The sequence below is a fragment of the Ovis aries genome, chromosome 7 (genome assembly GCF_016772045.2).
Source record: "Ovis aries strain OAR_USU_Benz2616 breed Rambouillet chromosome 7, ARS-UI_Ramb_v3.0, whole genome shotgun sequence".
NCBI lineage: Eukaryota > Metazoa > Chordata > Mammalia > Artiodactyla > Bovidae > Ovis > Ovis aries.
This window is the reverse complement of record NC_056060.1, coordinates 22,719,016-22,744,071: the sequence shown is the minus strand read 5'-3', so window position 1 is coordinate 22,744,071 and position 25,056 is coordinate 22,719,016. Positions and strand designations below refer to the sequence as shown.

Genomic DNA, 25,056 nt, shown 5'->3' with positions numbered 1-25,056 from the left:
ATGGCAAAACTATTTTGCTGAATAATTATCAGTGTATGTCAACTTGCTTAATATTCAGTTCTCTGCTCAGATTTAACACTGATTGCTTTTTTTCATGCCTTCTTTCAGGATCTGCCTAACTTAATGACTAGGGAAAGACAAGCAGACAGAGTAAAGGCTTGTGGTGAGCCAGACTTTTTCCCGTGTGTGCACAGACCACGTGGTCTATGAACATGACAGCCCCTGCTTCCTGTTCCGGGGAGTCACACGGGTGGCGGGTAGTGTGTATATGTGCTGCCCGGCACTCAAAGACACTGAACTCTCAGCTTGAGGCAGAACTGAGCACATTCGTGCAGGGGGATCCGTGCCTCATGCCGCTCTCCAGTCTGCCCTGGGTGCTCCTGGCCTTCACCTTCTCTGGTAGGGATGCTTGCAAACATGGGTGCCCGTGTTCAGGGTGAAAGGACTGCACACAGGCGCGTGGTGCTTCGCAGGGACTTGGGGAGGAAAGGAGGGTTGGGGAAAAGCAAGTGTCTTAGGATTTCAATTTTTTGTCTTTCGATCCTATTTAACTCCTACACTATTTTATTCATTGCTTCATCTTTGTTTTCTGATTTTTTCCCACAGGATCTGGTGTGGCCCAGAAAGTTACTCAAGACCAGTCAGATGTATCCAGCCAAGTGGGGCAGTCAGTCACCCTGAGTTGTCGGTATGAAACAAGCTGGAGCGTTTACTACCTTTATTGGTACAAGCAACTTCCCAGTGGAGAGATGACTTATGTTATTCGTCAGAGTTCAGAAGCGACAAACGCAAGGAAAGAGCGCTACTCTGTAAACTTTAAGAAAGCAGATAAATCCATCAAACTCACCATTTTAGCCTTACAACTAGAAGACTCTGCAAAGTACTTCTGTGCTCTCTCTGTCTCACAGTGCTTGAAGTGATAGGAAAAGCTGTACAAAAACCCCGGAGCTTAGTAAGAGAGAGCCCCCCTGCTGCAGGACCCCAGCTGAAATGCACACCCGCAGACCCCAGACAAGAAATGATAGTCCTGTGGTTATTTAAGTTGTGGTCTGGATCAGAAGATTTAGTTCCAGTTAAAGGCACCTTCTACGTTATTTGGAAACAGGTGTCCAGAGTAATTTTCTACTAATATATTCTCCTCTTGAATTTTTGACTTTAAATAAACTGTAAAGAACATGTGTAAAGTTGTCTAAATTTGAAAACTTGCCCCATAATATTTTAAACTGGCAGTTTTACTTCATCACAAAACTGAGTCTAGTTGTGTGGAATCACCATCAAACTATTTCCTTAATCGTTTCCTCTTAGACTTTGTGTCAGGGCACAATCAGAAAAGCAGAACCATGAGTGATGTAGAATAAGAGATTAGTTCTAGGGATTAGAACTCAGGCAATGGCTAGAGCTGGTGGACGAGTCTGTACAAAGTTGTTATCTTCATATCTGGTGTTGAGCCTGAATTCACTTTAAGTCAGCTTAGAGTAACATTGATGCTTTTGAACTATGGTGTTGGATGAGACTCTTGAGAGTCCCTTGGACTGCAAGGAGCTTCAACCAGTCCATCCTAAAGGAAATCAGTCCTGAATATTCATTGGAAGGACTGATGCTGAAGCTGAAATTCCAATACTTTGGCCACATGGTGTGAAGAACTGACTCTTTGGAAAAAACCCTGAAATTGGGAAAGATTGAAGGTGGAAGGAGAAGGGGATGAAAGAGGATGAGATGGTTGGATGGCATCACTGACTCAATGGACATGAGTTTGAGTAAGCTCCGGGAGTTGGTGATGGACAGGGAAGCCTGGCATACTGTAGTCCATGGGGTCGCAAAGAGTCGGACACAACTGAGCAACTGAACTGAACAAAACTGAACTGAGGGTAACATTTGTAAAGGAAAGTCTGATGGGGACAAAAGCATGGACAAACCGTGACAAACAAAGTCATACTTGAACTATGAGGACAACTGGAGCCCGCAGATTGTCTGTTCCTAAGGAAGGGAACAAAGGGAGAATATCCACTTCAATCACTCTCCTTCAGCACAGTGCTGGACGCTGCAGCCAGTGCAGTAAAGCAAATAAATATATAAACAATCTTTTAAGCCAGAAAGGCAGTCAAATTTCCACTATTTTCTATCTATGTAGAAAATCCCAAAGAATATACCCTCCAAAACTCCTACAACTAGTAAGTGAGTTCAGAAGGTCTCAGGATATATAAGGTGAACCCACAAAATAAAATGCATTTTTATATACTATCAGTAAACATGTGGATACCTAAATTAAAAATATAATACTATTTACAATGGCTCAAGAAAGACCCTAAATCCTTAGGCATAAATCTAAGAAAACATGTACAGAACTTATACACAAAAAGCTACAAAACACTGCTACTTCCAAAAAATAAAAATAGCCAATTATTCTAGCTATTATCCTAGAAAGACCAGCTTTCCCCTAGTGGAGCTGCATAGGCACTTTTAGAGAAAAAAAAATTGATGGCACATGTATTATGACCTCTTTTTGGACTTGATTCTGTTTATTGACTTCTTTATTTTATCCTCATACCAACAGATCATTCTATCTTAATTACTGGGGCTTCATACACATTTTGAAATCTGGAAATGCAAGTCTTGTCTTCTTTGTCTTATTCAAGGCTTATTCTAGGTCTTTGCACGTCCATGTAAGGTATAGAATAGCTTCTACCACAAGAGATTGAGGTAATTTGATGGGGATTGTGTTGAATTTATGAATTCATTTAGGACAATTGACATCTTAACATATGGAGTCTTTGGATCCATAGCCTCTTTATTTGTCCTCTCTGATTTTTTTTTTTTAGTAATCTAGGTCCTCTCTGATTTCCTTTGTTAATGTTGAGATTGTTGTAGAGGCTTGCATTGCTGCTATTGTTTAGTCTCTGTCGTGTCCAGCAGTTTGCGACCCCATGGACTGTAGCCCGCCAGGCTCCCCTGTCCATGGGATTTCCCAGGCAAGAATACTGGAGTGGGTTGGCCCTCCCTTCTCTAGGGGATCTTCCCAATGCAGGGGGATTTTCTACAGGTACAAACGTATGATGTGTAAATAAAAATAGTCCACCAGGTTGGCAGGCAGACTCTACTACCACTGAGCCACCTGGAAAGCAAGGCTACTTATAACAATTTTATCTTTTATTTCATAAAGCTTTTTTATCTTAATTGGCCTAAATGCTCAGCATCAAATCCAGAGCTATGACTAATGGGGTTAAGAAAAATGTGGATACAGGGAATTAATTCTGCCAGAAATTATTTCTGTTCTGAAATAGCCAGAAAAGAGCTAGGATACCTGTCAATATGAGAACAGAGTTAGTTCAACAGCCAAACAGGGGGTACCAATCTCTTGTTGGGGGTTTAGAAAACATTATTTCATTGAGCAGCCTTAGGATATGGTCTTTCATGACATTAGTGTCTGTAGGCGGCAAGGACTGGTCACCACTGAGTACCAGGCCATGATTTATGTTAGTTACCCCAGACCTCAGAAGTGAGGACATTTCTCATCTCCTATGTGATTTTTATCTCTCAAATCACAGCTATTTTAGAGTTACTGGAGAGGAATCAAGAAAAGGTCTTGCATACCTTAAATTAGTTCCCAAGCATTCGATAAATGACATTTTAATTGCATTTTCTAATGCTTTTGCTAGAATCTAGAAATAAAATTGACTTTTGTGTTTGGTGACTGTTTCAATGCACTAATAGGTTCTAGCTCTTAAACAGCTTGTTTAGAGGTACTTTGTATTTTCTACATGTATAAACGTACTCTCTGTAAATTAAAATAGTTCTGCTTCTCCTTTTCAAATTTAACATATCTTATTTCCTTCCCCGGTTTGATCCCAGGTCCTTCATTAGGACAGTGAATAGAAGTAGTCTTGTTTGTGATCCTGCAGGGAGTAATATTGACTTTGATATTTTCACTGATACCCTTTATTAGATTTGGGAATTTCTCTTTTATTTTTGGATTGTTCGGAGTATTCATCATGCAGAGACGTTAGCCTTTCATCAAAGTCTCTTGATTTTTTAAAAGTAAATTAAGTACATTATTTTGGTTCTCATCAAGCAAAGAAAGATCACTTCACCTCATATGGTCAAAATATAATCTTCTAAAATTAAAAATTCTGAAAAAAGCCAATAGGCTAAAAAACTTATTTTTAGATTCTCCATATTTTGGTTTCCTTTTTTTTTCGGTTTTCGTTATTATTTAAAATGTCACTTTGAAATGTTTTGCACAGTCTTCTAAACAATAAAGTCAAAGAAACCAAGAAACAAAACTGTTTTTTCTACCTTTTTCTAATATAATAAAATAATATATTCCTATATAGCTTAAATTAGTTTATTTTAGTTCTTATATTTTCAGTAGTAGTAGGTGTTGACTTGTGTGTGTGTGATCCACCACACAACAGACTACCAAAGAATATTTATGAATATTTGTTAAATATTTATATGGGAATAACATTTATTCCCATATAATAATATTATTTATTAATTATAAATATATAATAATATTTATTCCCATATCATCAGTTTAATTTTCCTCCATCCTAGACTTGTGATGTTTGTTATCTGTTCTTGAATTTTGTCCACAAATATAACCCTCTATTTATTCTGCTGGAGTCTTTTTTTTAACTTGACTGCCATAGTATTGAAAGATTGCTTTCGGAATAATTTCAAGAGTTGTTCAGTATAACTTCTTTCACTAAGTTCATGAATAACAACTCATCTACTCATTCAGAAAACAGAGAACTCTTGAGTGCTTTATGTGTACCAACCTCTCTTTATAAACACTGAATAAACTTTAAATATGGGAAGATAAAAGACAAAAGGAAAACTACAAAGAAGCCAACAACTGAGGGTGTGTGACAAAGAAAGGAGCCAGAAATGATGAAAATAGTTTGTGGAGTTGTATAGAACTAAGAAAACGCAGATGAATACAGAGGTCACGCAACTAAGATGAGTGTGTCTCAGTCGTGTCCAACTCTTGGGACACCACGGACTGTCGCCCACCAGACTCTTCTGTGCATGGATTTACCCAGGCAGGATACTGGAGTGGGTTCAGTTCAGCTCAGTTCAGTTGCTCAGTCGTGTCCGACTCTTTGCAACCCCATGAACTGCAGCACGCCAGGCCTCCCTGTCCATCACCAACTACCAGAGTCCACCCAAACCCATGTCCATCGAGTTGGTGATGCCATCCAGCCATCTCATCCTCTGTTGTCCCCTTCTCCTCCTGCCCTCAATCTTTCCCAGCATCAGGGTCTTTTCAAATGAGTCAGCTTTTTGCATTAGGTGGCCAAAGTATTAGAGTTTCAGCTTCAAAATCAGTCCTTCCAAAGAACAACCAGGACTGATTTCCTTTAGGATGGACTGGTTGGAACTCCTTGCAGTCCAAGGGACTCTCAAGAGTCTTCTCCAATACCACAGTTCAAAAGCATCAATTCTTTGGCACTCAGCTTTCTTTATAGTCCAACTCTCACATCCATACATGACCACTGGAAAAACCATAGCCTTGACTAGATGGACTTTGTTGGCAAAGTAATATTTCTGCTTTTTAATATGCTGTCTAGGTTGGTCATAATTTTCCTTCTAAGGAGTAAGTGTCCTTTAATTTCATGGCTGCAATCACCATCTGATTTTGGAGCCTGGAAAAATAGAGTCAGCCACTGTTTCGACTGTTTCCCCATCTATTTGCCATGAAGTGATGGGACCGGATGCCATGATCTTAGTTTTCTGAACGGTGAACTTTAAGCCAACTTTGTCACTCCCCTTTTTCACTTTCATCAAGAGGCTCTTTCGTTCTTCTTTACTTTCTGCCATAAGGGTGGTGTCATCTGCATATGTGAGGTTATTGATATTTCTCCTGGCAATCTTGATTCCAGCTTGTGCTTCTTCCAGCCCAGCATTTCTTATGATGTATTCTGGATATACGTTAAATAAGCTAGGTGACAATATGCAGCCTTGACGTACTCCTTTTCCTATTTGGAACCAGTCTGTTGTTCCATGTCCAGTTCTAACTGTTGCTTCCTGAGCTGCATACAGGTTTCTCAAGAGGCAAGTCAGGTGGTCTTGTATTCCCATCTCTTTCAGAATTTTCCACAGTTTATTGTGATCCACCCAGTCAAAGGCTTTGGCATAGGCAATAAAGCAGAAATGGATGTTTTTCTGGAACTCTCTTGCTTTTGATGACCTAAATCAAATCCCTTAAGACTATACAATGGAAGTGAGAAATAGATTTAAGGGACTAGATCTGATAGACAGAGTGCCTGATGAACTATGGACGGAGGTTTGTTACGTTGTACAGGAGACAGGGATCAAGACCATCCCCAAGAAAAATGCAAAAAAACAAAATGGTTGTCTGAGGAGGCCTTACAAATAGCTGTGAAAAGAACAGACGTGAGAGGCACAGGAAAAAAGGAAAGATATACTCAACTGAATGCAGAGTTCCAAAGAATAGCAAGGAGAGATAAGAAAGCCTTCCTCAGTGATCAGTGCAAAGAAATAGAGGAAAACAATAAAATTGGAAAGACTAGAGATCTCTTCAAGAAAATTAGAGATACCAAGGGAATATTTCATGCAAAGATGGGCACAATAAAGGACAGAAATGGTATGGACCAAACAGAAGTAGAAGATATTAAGAAGAGGTGGTAAGAATACACAGAAGAACTGTATTAAAAAGATCTTCATGACCCGGATAATCACGAAGATGTGATCGCTCATGCTCACCTAGAGCCAGACATCCTGGAATGTGAAGTCAAGTGGGCCTTAGAAAGCATCACTACGAACAAAGCTAGTGGAGGTGATGGAATTCCAGTTGAGCTGTTTCAAATCCTGAAAGATGATGCTGTGAAAGTGCTGCACTCAATAAGCCAGCAAATTTGGCCACTCTGTAGTGGCCGCAGGACTGGAAAATGTCAGTTTTTATTCTGATCTCAAAGAAAAGCAATGCAAAGAATGCTCAAACTACCACACAATTGCACTCATCTCACATGCTAGTAAAGTAATGCTCAAAATTCCCCAAGCCAGGTTTCAGCAATACGTGAACTGTGAACTTCCAGATGTTCAAGCTGGTTTTAGAAAAGGCAGGGGAACCAGAGATCAAATTGCCAACATCCACTGGTTCATCGAAAAAACTGGAGTGGGTAGGATATTCTTGATCCAGGGATCGAACCTCCATTGCCTACACTACACATGGATTCATTACCGACTGAAACACCAGGGATATTCACCTTTCAGTCTGAGAAACATTTCAAAAGGTTGGCATCCGGTGGGAGTTTAGCTCTGCAGTTCATTTATTCAGTCACTAGAGGGGGCTGCGTCATTTGGAAACAGCGGTCTTTTCTGGCTATCAAGGAAAGGAAGTTTATGCTTTCCATCTATGTTCCACAGAAAAGTAAAAAAAAAAAAAAAGATTTTCATCATCTTTAGACAACTTGAGTTTATAATCCTATATTGAGTGCGTGTGGTCAAGGATTCAGGGGATCATAGCCTTATAGCCTTAACCTCTTCCATGTACCTCCCTAAACACTGCTTTCCCATTTCCCACCCCTGTTAACTCTTCCCTTCCCGATTCCTTACGCTCTTTTCTCTTCACTCCTCTTTTTCGGCCAGGATCACCCACCTCCACCCTTGTCCTCCCCAGATAGTTTGCTTCCCCTTCTGTCTTTTCTCTGTCTCAGCATCCTTGGTGTCTCTCTGTCTCAGCATCTTTGGTGCAGAGCACCTACAAACATGGGCACAGAGGGCATAAGGATTAAGGACCATTGTTCAAGGAGGATGAGGAGAATACCATCCGTGTCATCAGTTACTATATGAAGAACCGATGCATAGAGAAATGTCTTCCTAGATGGAGACAGATCCATGATTCCAAGGACCTTTTCAGGACGCTGAGCTCCAATGTCCAAGCTCAAGACATTAAGCTTTCTGTCCCAATGTTATTAATATTTCTTGTCCCTCAAAGCAATCACAGTCTACTTTGAAATCTCACATACATTTGCTAGAACATGGATGGGAATTTTTATCTTTTTACAATGCACAGCTCAGTACAGTTTTCTGGGATTAAACAATGTTTTCCACAAGCTTCATGGAACATCAGAAAATGTCTTTGAAGAAGAAATGATAGAACAATGGTTCTGGATAGACACACAACTGTGATTGGTGTTCCTTTTCCAGAGTCAGACTTTAAACTTCATAGAGGATGGCAGCACACACCCTGTGAGTTGGGGATGTCTCTCCTTCTTTGGGGGACCTGACTAAAACAGGGCAGGAAAACCTAAACAAGGAACTGCTTGATCATTGGCTGACAAATCCTGGCAACACACACTGCAACGGACACCTGCACTGGTTGTAAGTCTCTAACAGCAGCAGTTGCTTCTGTTCTCTGGAAACAAGCCCAGGAGCAGAGACAAGTCTGAACTCTGAGCCCACAGTCTTGGTTGGCCTTGAAGTATGAGGCTGGTGATTGGAGTAACTGTTTTTCTGACCTTGGGTAAGTGTTCTCTGTCTACAAGGGATGACTTTGAAGCCAAGGAACCATAAAGGGTCATTTGCTCTCTGCTCCTCTCCCTGTGTTTTATTCAGCATTGTAGCAATGGAATCGAGAACAGCTCTATGCATTTGCTAGGGAGCACAAACTTCCATATAACAGGTTAATTCATAGCCATGATCCAGAAGAGACCTCAGCAGTAAGCAGGTTGGAAGAACTCTCTGGGGTTATTGAGCCAAGGACCCTGGGATAAAGCCTATAGGGTCTCAGATTCTTGCCATCTGTCTTTGGTCCCTATATAATAAGCATCAATAATATTTCTCAGGACATAGATAAAAACACTGGAGTAGGGGGTAGGTCCAGACAGTTTGGGGAGTGTTGTGCTCTTGATCCATAGAATTACACTGATTTATTGTAAGGGGATAATTTTACTTTCTTCACCCTTTAGGGACTGTGATTAATGCTAAGACCACCCAACCCAGCTCCATGGATTGTGCTGAAGGAGAGGATGTAAACCTGCCTTGTAACCACTCTACCATCGGTGCAAATGACTATATACATTGGTATCGGCAAAATCCCAATCATAGTCCACAGTATGTCATTCATGGCTTACGAGACACAGTGAACAGAAGCATGGCCTCTCTGACCATAGCTTCAGACAGAAAGTCCAGCACCTTGGTCCTGCCCCAGGTCACCCTGAGAGACGCTGCTGTGTACTATTGCATCCTGAGAGAGGCACACTGGGACAGATGGGGCTGCCCCTGTGCAGTATCTCTGGTGGGAAGATGAGGGGACAGAGTGGGGAGAGCAGTCACGAGAGCAAATTTAGAGTCTTCTAGAAGGAGAGTCAGAGAACAGTAAGAGATGGGGAAAATGAAGGGAAAGGAAAGGGAAGAAGATGGTTAAAAACAGAAGAAAGAGAGGGCAAGGAATAAGCACCCAGTTTACTGAAGAATCTGAGAAGAACTTTGAGGAATGTCAGAATCATAATTTTAACATAGCAATAAAGTAAGACGTGTTAATAATTTTTATAACTCTTTCTCATGTCAATAAAATGTTGGTTTCAGTGTGCTAGTCCCACATAAGAAGTGGGAAACATACACATAATTCTCCTTGTACCAAAGGCTTCTTTCATTTGGGTCCAAGGCCAAGTCTAGACTCTGAGGTGTTATAGCTTTTCCACTTACCAGAAACAAATTACTCTCTCTGAGAAAGATCTGAAATGTTATTGTTGCTAGTCTAGAACATTCATATTTCCCATGAAGTTTTTTGAGAGAAACAAAAATTAAGTGAATAATAATTTTTCTCTTTCTAGGCAGGTCTGGAAACCCTGCCTCTATAAGGAGTTTTCATCAATTTGATAATCCCGAAGCAGCACATGGGGGTTCCCCCATGGCTTGGCAGTAAAGAATCCACCTGCAGTGCAGGAGCTGCAAGAGACCCGGGTTCAATCCTTGGTTCAGGAAGATCCCTTGGAGGAGGGCCTGGCAATCCATTCCAGTATTCTTCCCTGGAGAACCCCATGGACAGAGGAGGCTGGCAGACTACAGTCTTTAGAGTTGCAAAGAATCGGACATGACTGAAGCGACTTAGCATGCAAGCAGCATGTGGGGCTTACCCTGGTGGCTCAGTGGTAAAGAATCTGCCTGCCAATGCAAGGGACCCAGGTTTGGTCCCTGGTTGGAGAACTAAGATCCCACATGCCTTGGAGCAACTAGGCCTATGTGCTGCTATTACTGAATCATCCTTGAACTGTCCATCTGAACGTTAGTGTCTGCAGATCACTTCACTTTCACTGCAGTGAAAATATTCAGGTCTTCATCTTCCATCCCTTTTACCCCAAAATCTACTGACAGAGAATCGATATTATTTACAGAGTCTGAGATAAGAGCACAAACTAAAATTATCTTCATCTGGTTTCAAAAGCACTTATTTTTCTCTAAAATATCCTACTAAAATTAAAAAGCATAATACAAAACCAGTAATCAACAGTTTAAAAATGTATTTACAATAGAAATTAAAAAATTATTTATTCACTTTCACTTTAATAAAAATAAAACTGTTACAATTCAGTTTTCAATGTCCAGCTGGTGGTTAACTAATATTGCTCTCAATGCAGGCTGAGTCTAAAATAAATGTATATAACTTTTAAAATCATCAGTACCATTTTTATAGAATAAATATGTATGCATTAATATACACATTTTTTTCTCTTTCTGACTTTTATCACTCTGTTTAACAGGCTCTAGGCTCATCCACCTCACTAGAACTGTCTCAAATGTGGGGTTTTTTTACAGCTGAGAAATATTCCATTGTATATAAGTATGACAACTTCTTTATCTGTTCATCTGGGGATGGACCCTATTTGCGGGGCAAGACACAGACATAGAGAACAGACTTTGGACGCAGTAGGGGAGGGAGAGAGTGGAAAAAATTGAGAGAGTAGCATTGAAACATATGCTTTACCGTATGTAAAATAGATAGCTAGTGGGAAGTTGCTGTATGATGCAGGGAGCTCAATACGGAGCTCTGTGACAACCTAGAGGAGTGGGGGGAAGACTCAAAAGGAGGGGACGTATGTATACTTCTGGGTGATTCACATCATTGTATGGCAGAAGCCAACACAATAATGTAAAGCAATTATCCTCCAATTAGAAATAAATTAATTTAAAAAAATAAATTTAAAAAATAATACTGTTTAATACAGCAAAGTGTTTCAGCCAACAGAAACAACTTCTGATTATGCTGATTCATGAGCACCCTTCAGAACCACAAGGAAGTGCATAAGAGAAGCAAAAGCTGCATCCTCAGCTCTTCTGGGAAAAAGTGTTTCATTAGGGAAGAACCTACTGCATCCATGCCATGTGAGAGCAAGATGGGGCTATGTAATTAATTTTTGCTTTTTTTCCCTAAAATTCTCCCAAATTCCTAATCAGGGCCTGCCTTCTCCTAAATGTTCTCAGAAAATGTCCCTCACACCATAAATAATGATCTTTCTATTTCCTTTTCTCCCCCTGGCCAGCATGTTCTGAGTGGGTTGCGGTGGGGGGTGGGGCGTCCTGTCAGTGTCACCTGAGCAGGATTTGCTGGGTGAGCTGATTGGCTGCAGGAGCAGGAACAACTTAGGACACTCCCTCCCTGAGGGTTTTGTTAAATGTCTTGCAGGAAAATGTCCCAGCAAGAAAAGGAAGCATCATGAAGAGGCTAGCAGGCACTGTGCTGGGGCTTTTGTTTGCCCAGGTTTGCTGTGAGTTGGGGCTGCCCCACAGGGGATCTGAAGGAATGAGACGCTGCTCTATTGTTGAGGGATGGAGAGGAGCTGACAAGTCCTGCAGACTTTTTATCCTTCTCATCATCTATGGGGATGGGGAGGGCACTTTCAGGGTTTAGTAGGAGTTACAGTGACCCTCACCAGTGACTGTTTCTCTTTCCTCAACAGGTGTGCAAGGGGTGGATGTGGAGCAGAGTCCCCGAAGTCTGAGTCTCCAGGAGGGAGCCAGCTACACGCTTCAGTCTAATTTTTCCACTTCCTCACAGAGTGTGAACTGGTATCTTCAGAACTCTGGGGGCCGCATCATCCACCTGTTTTACATTCCTTCAGGGACAAAGCGAGATGGAAGATTAAATGCCACGACAATCCCTACAGAGCGCCGCAGCTCACTGCACATTTCCTCTTCGCAGACCACAGACTCGGGCACTTACTTCTGTGCTGCGCAGCACAGTGCTCCCCAGGCTCCTGCAGCCTCCACACAAACCCTCCGCGGGGCTCAGCCCCTCCTCCAGCCACAGTCACACCGTGAGGCCACCACAGGGCATTTGCAGTGCTTAATGTTACTCACCTTTATCAGGACAGTTTTAACCACAGACACTTTCTGGCCCTACAGATTATGGACTTTGGTCTTTATCTTTCCTTCTCAACATGTATCTCCTTCTACACTAGAAACTTCTATCTGGGAACTAGCAGAGTAGTTGATAAGAGGATAGAATTAAAATAAATATTTAACCACAGCTTCTCAGTGGTAAAGAATTTGCCAACCAATGAAGGAGATGCAGAAGACATAGGTTTGATCCCTGGGTTGGCAAGATCCTCTGGAGGAGGAAATGGTAACCCACTCCAGTATTCTTGGGGAACACTGGGGAATCTCATGGGCAGAGGAGCCTGGCGGGCTCCAGTACATGGGGTCTCAAAGAGTTGGACTGACTGAGTGACTAAGTACACATGCTGAACTCAAAAATGTTAAAAAGTGAAAGGAATTAAATGAAATCACTCCAGTAAAGATACTACCCAGTGTGTGAGAAGGTGGGGCCTACTGACACAATTAAAGCAGATATGAACTTAGAGCTCTAGCTGGCTGAGAAGAGCAGAAGAGGAACTTGAGCTGCCACTGAGCACCGACACCAGAAACAATGGACAGGATACTGGGAGCATCATTTTTGATTCTGTGGCTTCAACTAGGCTGTGACTAGTGGAGGAGAAAATCTAGGATATCTCATCAACTAAGTGGACCGAGAAAACTGGATTACAAACAAGCTCATGCAGATAGAAACTCTAAGAAGGAAATAGGTGTCTGTGGAATTAATGACTTTTTATCTCTTTAAGTAGGGGTGAGTGGACAACAGAAGGAAAAAAGTGACCAAGAGCAGGTGAAACAGCCCTCAATCTTTGACAGTCCAGGAAGGAGAGATTTCCATTGTGAACTGTAGTTATGAGAAGAGCTCATTTGACTACTTCTTGTGGTACTGGCAATGTCCGGGTAAAGGCCCAGCATTCTTGATAACCGTAGTTCGACTATGAATGAAATAGAAGATGGAAGTTTCACAGTTTCCCTCAATAAGAGTGCCAAACAGCTCTCATTGTACATCACAACTTCCCAGCCTGGAGACTCAGCCACCTACATCTGTGCAGCAAGTGCCGGGCGCTCCCCAGGCACCTGCAGCTGAGCTGCAGCCACACCCTGCTGTGTAGATGCAATACACATGCACACGCACACACACAATCTGTTTGGTCATAAAAATCTTAATATATTTAAGAAAACTGAAATTATATAGAATTTATTCTTCAACCAAAATGGAAATGATGCAGAATATCTACTAAAAAGAGATGTCTTTAGAAACTCTCAAATATTTGGAATATATGCACTAACTTTAAAATAACCATAGGTTAAAGAAACAATTACTATGACTTTAGAAAATATTTTGAAAGTAAATATTGTGAGAGCACATTATATAAATATGTATGAGATGCAGCTAAAATTATACATAAAAGGAAATTTATCTATTTAAATGCTTATTTAACTTGCAAAATTATCATCTAGGTTTTCAGTGAAAGATGATAGAAAAGCAAACTAAACCCAACATAAAACTGAAAGAAGTAAATAATAAAATGTTGCATTGGTGAAATACAAAGAAAGCTATAGGGGTAGCCATGAAATACAAAGTTAATTTTGCTAAAATGGTCAATAAGATTGAAATATTTCTAGGTAGACTTATCAAAGGAAAAAAGAAAAAACAGATTATACAGATAAGTAACTAAAAAGAAAATTATTCTACAAGTTCTATAATGTTACAAGGGTAATAAAAGAATATAATTAACAAGTTTATGTCATTGAGTAAGTGTATAGAAGTAGATTTACACAAGTAGGGAAGATTTATTTTTTTGACAAAGTGCAAAGAAAATTCAATGGGGGTAACATAGTATTATGAGCAAATGATGTTGGGACAATTGTATATTCTTGGGAAATAATTAAAACTTGGCCAAATATCACACCTTATACAAAAATTTGGGTACAGCCTCAAAATGAACCATACATCCAAGTGTAAGATGTAAAATTACCAAATCTTTTAGGAAAAACATAAGAGAATATTTTCATGACCTAGGGTTAGACCAAAAGAATTTTGACATGACACCAAGAGCATGATCCATAAACAAACTTAGATTTCATCAAAATTAAAAATTTGCTCTTTGAAAGACACTGTTTGTCCTGTGAAAGACACTGTTAAGAGAAGGAAAATGATAAACTGCAGAAATGACAGGAAATATATTTTCATCAAAAGATTGTGTTCAGAATACAATGAACTCTCTAGACAGCAGGAAGAAAACAACGCAGTTGAAAACTGGATGATAGATTTACACAGATACTTCACCAGAGAGCTATGTGGTAAGGAAATAAGCATATAAAAAGATGCCAACTCTCCCAGGGGAAAAAAAAAAAGATGGGGAACACATGTATACCTGTGATGGATTCATGTTGATGTATGGAAAAAGCAATACAATATTGTAAAGTAATTAACCTCCAATTAAAATAAATAAATTTATATTTTAAAAAGTAGAAATAAAAAGATGGTCAGACTATGTCCTGGCTATTATAAACAGTGCTGCGATGCCCATCAGCAGATGAATGGACAAGAAAGCTGTGATACATATACACAATGGAGTATTACTCAGCCATTAAAAAGAATACATTCGAATCAGTTCTAATGAGGTGGATGAAACTGGAGCCTATTATACAGAGTAAAGTAAGCCGGAAAGAAAAACACCAATACAGTATACTAACACATATATATGGAATTTAGAAAGATGGTAATGATAACCATGTATGCGAGACAACAAAAGAGACACAGATGTTTAGAATGGACTTTTGGACTCTGTGGGAGAGGGAGAGGGTGGGATGATTTGGGAGAATGGCATTGAAACATATATACTATCATGTAAGAAATGAATCGCCAGTCTATGTTCGATACAGGATACAGGATGCTTGGGGCTGGTGCATGGGGATGATCCAGAGAGATGATATGGGGTGGGAGGTGGGAGGGGGGTTCAGGATGGGGAACTCATGTACATCCATGGCTGATTCATGTCAATGTATGGCAAAACCAATACAGTATTATAAAGCAAAATAAAGTAAAAATTAAAAAAAAAAAAGATGGTCAGTCTAAATCAAATATCTCTCTTAGTAAATGTCACATTGCACTGGAAAATATGTGGGTTATTTTCAAATATCTTTTGATACTGATTTCTAACATAATTCCACAGTGATTAGAAAACAGACTGTAGGATTTTAATATCTTTAGACCATGACAATTTGCACCTTGTTTTATGTCCCTGGATATGTGCCCATGTCTCCTAGTTCATAGTCTCTGGGACCTAGAATAGAGTTTGCATCCTACTACTGTGTGAAAATTGCATAAGTCTTAATTATGTTGATTCATAGTGCTTTTCAGGTCTACTGTACCCTCCTACTTTTCTGTGTATTCATTCTATTAATTTTTGAGAGTTTGCTATTGAAACTCCAACCAAAAAATTTAATTTATTTACTTAAAAAGTAGTTGTAATATATAGTGGAACTGTATTTTGTGCTGTGTTTTCTAAGTCTAATATACACTTTTATAATTTAAAAAATAAAGAGAAAAAAGATGGTCAACATTATTAGTCTTTAGGAAAATGCAAATTAAGGCAAAAAGAGATACTACTTCACATCTACCATAACAACTAAAATTAAAAATACTGACAATATCGAGTTCTGGCAAAGATGCAGAGAAACTGGAGCACTCATATATTGCTGGTGGGTGAATGGTCATTCTGGTAAAAAGTTCAGCAGTTCCACATAAACTTAAATATTCACTCACCTTACAACTCTGCAATCAGACTCCTGAGTATTTATGCTTGAGGAATGGGAAACTTATATTTACACAAAAATCTGTACATGAATATTCATAGCAGCTATATTTGTGATGACCAAAAGCTGGAAACCAGTCAAGTGTTCTTCTTTGGGTGAATAGATAAATAAATCCACTGTAATACATCTGTACAATGACATATTATTTATAGATTTTTTCAACTTGTAGTATAGTTGTGTCTCAATAAACCATTTTCAATTGAAAATAACAAAAATGCATTTAATATACCTAACCCAGCCTACATTAAACGTGCTCAACACTTACTTTTTTAATTCCCTGGTGGCTCAGACGGTAAAGTGTCTGTCTACAATGCGGGAGACCAGGATTCAATGGTTTGGGAAGATTCCCTGTAGAAGGAAATGGCAATCCACTCCAATACTATTGCCTGGAAAATCCCATGGACAGAGGAGCTTGGTAGGCTACAGTCCATGGGGTCGCAAAGAGTCAGACACGACTGAGCGACTTCACTTCACAACACTTACTTTAGCCTACTTACTTTTTCTTTAGGTGGGAGAAATCATCTAACACAATGTCTATTTTATACTAAAATGTTGAAAATCTCATGTAATTAATTGAGTGCTGTACTGAAAGTGGAAAATAGAATAGTTGTATGATTACAGAAGGAAGGTAAGTGTGTCAGTTTTTTACCCTCATGATCTCAGGGCTGGCCGGGAGCTCAGCTTACTGCTGCTGCCCAGATCACCAAAGAATATATAGCAACTGTTGCTAGCATGGGAAAAGATCAAATTTAAAAATGCAAAGTGTGGTTTCTACTGAATGTGCATCACTTTCTTAGCACTGTAAAGTCAAAAATCCAAAGTCAAGACATCATAAGTTGGTGACAGTCTATAGTGATTAAAAGAAACAGACTATTGATACCTGCAATAGCTTAGATGGGGCTTCCGAAGTGGCTCAGTAATAAGAATCTGCCTGCAATGCAGGAGACAGGGGTTTGATCCCTGGGTAGGGAAGATCCCCTGGAGAAGGAAATGGCAACCCACTCCAGTATTCTTCCCTGGAAAATTCCAAGGACAGAGGAACCTGGAAGTCTACAGTTAGTGAGGTTGCAAAAGAGTGGGAAATGACTTAGCAACTAAAAAACAATAGCCTCGATGGCTCTCAGGATGTATGGTGAATGAAGAAATAGTCAATCTCAGAGGCTACATGGTGTGTGATTACACTTATTGGATTATTATGACTGTATACATACAGTGATTCTACTTATACAACATTCTCAAAGAACAAAATTAGAGATGAAAAAGAGATCAGTAGTCAGGGTTAGAAAGAGCTGCAGGGATGGGGAGAGTATGCACAGGGGATTTCTTTAAGAGACAAAACAGTTCTGTGTCATGATTTTAGTGGTGGTACAAGAACCAAAACATGTGATAAAATTTCATGGACTAATGCATCAAAACCAAAGAATGCATATAAAAACTGATGATAAGTTTATGGTATTTTGATAAAATTTTATCAACATCAATTTCTTGATATATGTAATTTTTATATTAGTATATATCTATATTTTATAATATCATGTTGTTTTGCAAGCTTCTGTAGTCATTCATGATCTCCTCTGCTTCAGTTCAGTTCAGTTCAGTCGCTCAGTCGTGTCTGACTCTTTGCGACCCCATGAATCACAGCATGCCAGGCCTCCCTGTCCATCACCATCTTCCGGAGTTCACTCAGACTCACGTCCATAGAGTCAGTGATGCCATCCAGCCATCTCATTCTCTGTTGTCCCCTTCTCCTCCTGCCCCCAATCCCTCCCAGCATCAGAGTCTTTTCCAATGAGTCAGCACTTCGCATGAGGTGACCAAAGTACTGGAGATTCAGCTTTAGCATCAGTCCTTCCAAAGAAATCCCATTGCTGATCTTCAGAATGGACTGGTTGGATCTCCTTGCAGTCCAAGAGACTCTCAAGAGTATTCTCCAACACCACAGTTCAAAAGCATCAATCCTTCATTGCTCAGCCTTCTTCACAGTCCAACTTTCACATCCATACATGACCACTGGAAAAACCATAGCCTTGACTAGGCGGAACTTAGTTGGCAAAGTAACGTCTCTGCTTTTGAATATGCTATCTAGGTTGGTCATAACTTTTCTTCCAAGTCTGGGCATTCGTTGCCTGTCAGCACTCAGAAGTGAAATGGGACAGAAGAGTAGATGTCTCAGATAAATACAAACTTCCCTGCTTCAGTCATTCATGAGTTATTTTGATCTTAAATTCTATGAACTGCCACTATTTTAGACCTTGCCTGTATTTTTTTCTACTTATCTATTTGCCTTTGATTCTTTTATATTAATTCATCTATTATAGAAATGAAACCAAATGGAAGATTGACAGCTACATTCCACATGAACATGAAACAGTGCAGAGAACTTCAGTCACCAACTTCTCTGGTATTGACAGGTACTAAATGTCTACAGCCTGTAAATATTAAGTTTTGTAGGAGTGCATTATAGCATTACACCAGAGAAAGATCTGGCATGTTTATCTTAACTTTATTGTATAAAGAGAAATAATAATGAGCAACTGACAAGTGAGACTGAACACTCTGGGCCAATGAGACAGATTATGTGACATGAGAATGACTCTAGGAGAGATGATCTAACAAGTACAATTCTACATTTAGAGGTAACAGGATTGAATAGCCTGATTGCCCTCAAAGTTGAATACACAAGACTCAATATAAAATTTAAAAAATATATTATTTTATTCCAATTATAATTTCATTTAAATATACACCACTGAATAGACTCTGAAATTCAGGTGGGCTGAATTTTTTAAGTCATTTTATGTTGAAGTGATTTTACTTATTGAAAAATCTAAGTGGAGCCCTGGAAAACATTAAAAAAAAAGAGAGAGGTACATTAATTGTTTTGTATAAGATTGCTATTCACCCAGAAGTCCTAAGACCTGTGAATGTTTTAAAATAGTCACTAGATTCTGGATAGAGAAAAGTAAGTATAGGCTAAATGAATGACAAATCAGTAGATTACAAGAATATTTCTTAGGCTATACTAAATTGTATCTTAAAGAGGATGACAAAATTATTTTACTGAATCAATGTTTGTCAACTTTGACTTCACAGCTGAATTCTACTAAAAATTTAGAGAATAGCTAACGTCTATCCTACTCAAACTCTTCCAGATATTTGCAGGGGAAGGTAAACTTCTAAAATCATTCTATAAGGCCACCATAACCCTAATACCAAAACCAGACAAAGATGCCACAAAAAAAGAAAACCACAGGCTTATATCACTGATGAACATAGATGCAAAAATCCTTAACAAAATTCTAGTGAACAGAATCCAACAACATATTAAAAAGATCATACACCATGACCAAGGGGGCTTTATCCCAGGGATGCAAGGATTCTTTAATATCCACAAGTCAATCAATGCAATACACCACAGAAAGAAATTGAATGATAAAAACCATATGATTATCTCAATAGATGAAGAAAAACCTTTGACAAAATTCAACATCCATTTATGATAAAAAACCCTCCAGAAAGCAGGAATAGAGGGAGCATATCTCAATATAATAAAACCCATATATGACAAACACACAACAAACATTATCTTCAATGGTGAAAAATTGAAAGGATTTCTCCTAAAGTCAGGAACAAGACAAGGGTGCCCACTCTCACCACCACTATTCAACATAGTTTTGGAAATTTTAGCTGCAGCAATCAGAGAAGAAAAAGAAATAAAAGGAATCCAGATTGGAAAAGAGGAAGTAAAACTCTCAGTGTTTGCAGATGACATGATCCTCTACATTGAAAACCCTAAAGACCCCACCAGAAAATTACTAGAGCTAATCAATGAATAAAGTTGCAGGATATAAAATTAACACACAAAAATCTTTTGCATTCCTATACACTAACAATGAGGAAACAGAAAGAGAAATTAAGGAAAAAATTCCATTCACCATTGCAATGAAAAGAATAAAATACTTAGGAATAAATCTACGTAAAGAAACAAAGAGAGAAGGAAATGGCACCCCACTCCAGTACCCTTGCCTGGAAAATCCCATGCATGGAGGAGCCTGGTAGGCTGCAGTCCATGGGGTTGCTAAGAGTCGGACACAGCTGAGCGACTTCACTTTCACTTTTCACTTTCATGTATTGGAGAAGGAAATGGCAACCCACTCCAGTGATCTTGTCTGGAGAATCTCAGGGACAGGGGAGCCTGGTGGGCTGCCATCTATGGGGTCGCACAGAGTCGGACATGACTGAAGTGACTTAGCAGCAGCAGCAGCAAAGATGAATCAAATAGATGGAGAAATATACCATGTTCATGGATCAAAAGAATCAATATAGTGAAAATGAGTATACTACCCAAGCAATCTATAGATTCAGTGCAATCCCCATCAAGCTATTAATGGTAGTTTTCAGAGAACTAGAACAAATAATTTCACAATTTGTATAGAAATACAAAAAACCTCAAATAGCCAAAGAAATCTTGAGAAAGAAGAATGGAACTGGAGGAATCAACTTGCCTGACTTCAGGCTCTACGACAAAGCTAGAGTCATCAAGACAGTATGGTACTGGCACAAAGAGAGAAATATAGATTAATGGAACAAAATAGAAAGCCCAGAGATAAATCTACCTATGGACACCTTATCTTTTACAAAGGAGGCAAGAATACACAATGGAGAAAGACAATCTCTTCAACAAATGGTGCTGGGAAAACTGGTCAACCACTTGCAAAAGAAAGAAACTAGAACACTTTCTAACACCATACACCAAAATAAACTCAAAATGGATTAAAGATCTAAATGTAAGACCAGAAACTATAAAACTCCTAGAGGAGAACATAAGCAAAACACTCTCTGACATAAATCACAGCAGGATCCTCTATGACCCACCTCCCAGAGTAATGGAAATACAGGCAAAAATAAACAAATGGGACCTAGTTAAACGTAAAAGCTTTTGCACAATGAAGGAAACTATAAGCAAGGTGAAAAGACAGCCTTCAGAAGGGGAGAAAATAATAGCAAATGAAGCAACTGACAAACAACTAATCTCAAAAATAAACAAGCAGCTCCTGCAGCTCAATTCCAGAAAAATAAATGACCCAATCAAAAATGCACCAAAGAACTAAACAGACATTTCTCCAAAGAAGACATACATATGGCTAACAAACACATGCAAAGATGCTTAACATCACTCATTATCAGAGATATGCAAATCAAAACCACAGTGAGGTACCATCTCATGCCAGTTGGATGGCTGCTATCCAAAAGCCTACAAACAATAAATGCTGGAGAGGGTGTGGAGAAAAGGGACTCCTCTTACACTGTTGATGGAAATGTAAACTAATACAGTCACTATGAAGAACAGTGTGGAGATTCCTTAAAAACCTGGAAAGAGAACTGCCATATGACCCAGCAATCCCACTGCTGCACATACACACCCAGGAAACCAGAATTGAAAGAGGCACACATACCCCAATGTTCATTGCAGCACTGTTTACAGTAACCAGGACATGGAAGCAACGTAGATGTCCATCGGCAAATAGATAAGAAAGCTGTGGTATGTATACACAATGGAATATTACTTAGCCATTAAAAAGAATGCATTTGAATCAGTTTTAATGAGGTGGATGAAACTGGAGCCTATTATACAGAGTGAAGTAAGTCAGAAAGAAAAACACTAATACAGTATACTAACACATATTTATGGAATTTAGAAAAATGATAATGATGACCCTATATGCGGGACAGAAAAAGAAACACAGATGTATAGAACAATCTTTTGGACTGTGTGGGAGAAGGCGAGGGTGGGATGATTTGAGAGAATAGTATTGAAACATGTATATTAGCATATGTGAAAGAGATTGCCAGTCCAGGTTTGATGCATGAGACAGGGTGTTCACAGCTGGTGCACTGGGATGACACTGGGGGACAGGATGGGGAGGGAGGTGGAAGGGAAATTCGGGATGGGGAACACATGTACCTCTATGACTGATATATGTCAGTGTATGGCAAAAACCACTACAATATTATAAAGTAATTAGCCTTCATTTAAAATAAATAAATAAATAAATAATGCATGTCAACTTGTTTAATCTTCAGTTTCCTTCAGTTCAAACCTTTAATATTAATTGCTTTCTTCATGCCCCTTTTCAGGATCTGCCAAACTTAATAACCAAGGAAAGAAAAGTAGACAAAGTAAAGGTGTGTGGTGAGCCAGTCTTTATCTGTACACAGACCACGTGGTCGATGAACATGACACTCCACTTCCTGTTTGGGAGGAGTCACACAGGAACCAGTTACTATGTATACGTGCTGCCAGGCACTCAAAGGCACTGAAATCTTAGCTTGAGGCAGAACTGAGCACATTTGAGCAGGGGAATCCATGCCTCATGCCTGTCTCCAGTCTGTTCTGGGTGTTCCTGGCCTTCACCTTCTTTGGTAGGGATGCTTTTAAACATGGGTGCGAACGTTCAGGGTGAAAGGACTGCACACAGGCACAAGGAGCTTTACAGGGACTTGGGGAGGAAAGGAGGATTGGGGAAAAGCAAGCATCGTATGATTGCAGTATGGTTTGTAAATATTTGGGTCAAAAATTGGTTGAATTTCTACATTATTTTGTTCACTATTTCAGCTCTATTTTCTTGTGTTTTTTTTGTTTGTTTGTTTGTTTTATTTGTTTTTTTTACCCCACAGGATCTAGTGTGGCCCAGAAAGTTACTCAGTATCAGCCAGACGTAACAAGTCAAGTGCCGAACATAGTCATCCTGAACTGTCGGTATGAAACAAGTTGGAACGTGTACACCTACTGGATATTTAGGTACAAGCAGCTTCTCAGTGGAGAGATGACTTACCTCATTCATCAGTATTCAGAAGATGGGAATGAAAGGGATGGCCACTACGCTGTAAACTTTCAGAAAGCACCTAAGTTCATCAGCCTCACCGTTTCATCCTTAAAGCTGGAGCATTCTGGAAAATACTTCTGTGCTCTCTGGGAACGCACAGTGCTTGAAGTAATAGGAAAAGCTGAACAAAAACCCCAGAGCTTAATAAGAGAGAGCCTCCCTGCTGTGGGACCCAGGTTGAAATGTAAAGCTGCAGACCCCAGACAAGAAATAGTAGTTCTGTGGTTCCTTAATCTGTGATCTGGATCGAAAGATTTGATTCTAAATAAAAGCTTCTTCTATGTAATTTGGAAGCAGGTGTCCTGAGTGACTTTCTACTAATATTCTCCTCTTGAATTCTTGACTTTAAGTCAATCATGCAGAGCATGTGTAACCTTGTCTAAAGTTGTAAACGTTCTCTATAATAATGTAAAGTGACAGTTTCACTAAACTACACTCACATCCCAAACCTGGATCTAGTTATCTAGAATCATGAAAATTATTTCCTTAGTCCTTTCTTCTCACACTTGTGTCACTTAAGATACAATCAGAGAAGCAGATTACCAGTGGTGTCAAATAAAAAATTGGTTGCAAAGATTAGAACTCAGGCAATTGCTAGATCTGGTGGAAGAGTGTATACAAAGCTGCTGTCTTTGTATGTGGTGCTGAGACTGAATTCACTGTTAATCAGCTAGAGTAGTATTTGTAGAACAAAGTTGGATATAGAGCAAAGCATGGACAAACTGTGACTCATAAGGACATACTAGAACCAGGAGGGTAATGGAACCCACATATACACACTAAAACTTGTCTATGTCTCACTTCCTTCAGTTTCACAGTAGTGAGTGAACGTAGAAGTGAGTGTCATTTGGCATCATGCTAACATACCTACTTGGTCCAAGACAAAGAGAAGATGAGGAGGAGGTTTGGCGGGAAGTGGAAGGGTTGTGAATCAATGATAAGATCAGCTATCAGATCAGCAGCAACATGAGTGAGTAACCATAGTCCCTGGAGCCCTGCACCAACCACCAAAACGTAAAAACTGTGGCTGCTTCATCACAACGACCTTCCAAATGTCACGCAAATTTCTTTTGTGGCCAACCCTAACCCAGAAAAATACGGGAAGCACATTCTGATAAAGATGTGCTTTATCAGATAGATAGAAAGATATTTCCAGTTAGTTGAGATAGTACAAAGCTGCTACAGTATCCTCTTTGTTAACTTGGCATCCAGTTAACTCTTTAACAGCTTTTGAATAAAGACCATAGCAAAACTATGCTTCTTGCTAATGTTGTTGTAGCTGTTCAGTCACTAAGTTGTGTCTGACTGTTTGTGATCCCATGGACTGCAGGATCCTCTATCTCCCACTGTCTTTTGGAGTTTGCTCAAATTCATGTCGACTGAGTTGGTGATACCATCCAACCACCTCAACCTCTGCTGCTGTCTTCTTCTTTTGCCTTCAATCTTTCCCAGCATCAGGGTCTTTTGAGCCAATGAGTTGGCTTTTCTCACCAAGTGGCCAAAGTATTGAAGTTTCAGCTTCTGTATCAGTCCTTCCAATGAATAGTCAGGGTTGATTTCCTTTAGGATTGACTAGCTTGATCTCTTTGCAATCCAAGGGACTCTCAAGAGTCTTCTCTAGCACCACACTTCTTGCTAATATGATGCAGTAATTCCTCATTCAACCCAAAATATTCTAAACATATCTTGCAAAGATTATAGCAAGTTCATTTATCCCTTTGTGGGAGATGTTATTTTCTTTTCTACTTAAGACATACCCTCCCATTGAATCCTGTATCTTCACTACTGAGATATAATAACATATAACATTGACTTATATTAGCATGTCTTATGTTACTACATGTAGGGAAATTGGAGAAGGGAGTTAAAATTGGTTAATGTAATACATAAATATATTATATCAAATTTAAAAAACAAATTTTCATTAGTATTATTGTTCTTATTTCTGCAAATGACCTCAGATCTGGGAAAAATCAAGATCTTGAACCAGGAAAAATCAAGGGCAAGA

General features: G+C 39.4%; 1 protein-coding gene and 2 gene segments (V, D, J or C); all 3 read left to right on the top strand.

Annotated features, from left to right (window-relative positions):
- Positions 1–25,056, top strand: part of LOC121820038 (uncharacterized) — a 234,431-nt gene that overhangs the window by 189,484 nt on the left and 19,891 nt on the right. The gene's annotated exons all lie outside the window — the stretch shown is intronic.
- LOC114115580 (T cell receptor delta variable 1-like) lies at positions 293–4,223 on the top strand. The segment is given in 2 exon segments: positions 293–399; positions 607–4,223. Coding segments are annotated over 2 exon segments (363 nt in total).
- On the top strand, positions 11,661–15,248 carry LOC114115874 (T cell receptor alpha variable 22-like). The segment is given in 2 exon segments: positions 11,661–11,732; positions 11,925–15,248. Coding segments are annotated over 2 exon segments (582 nt in total).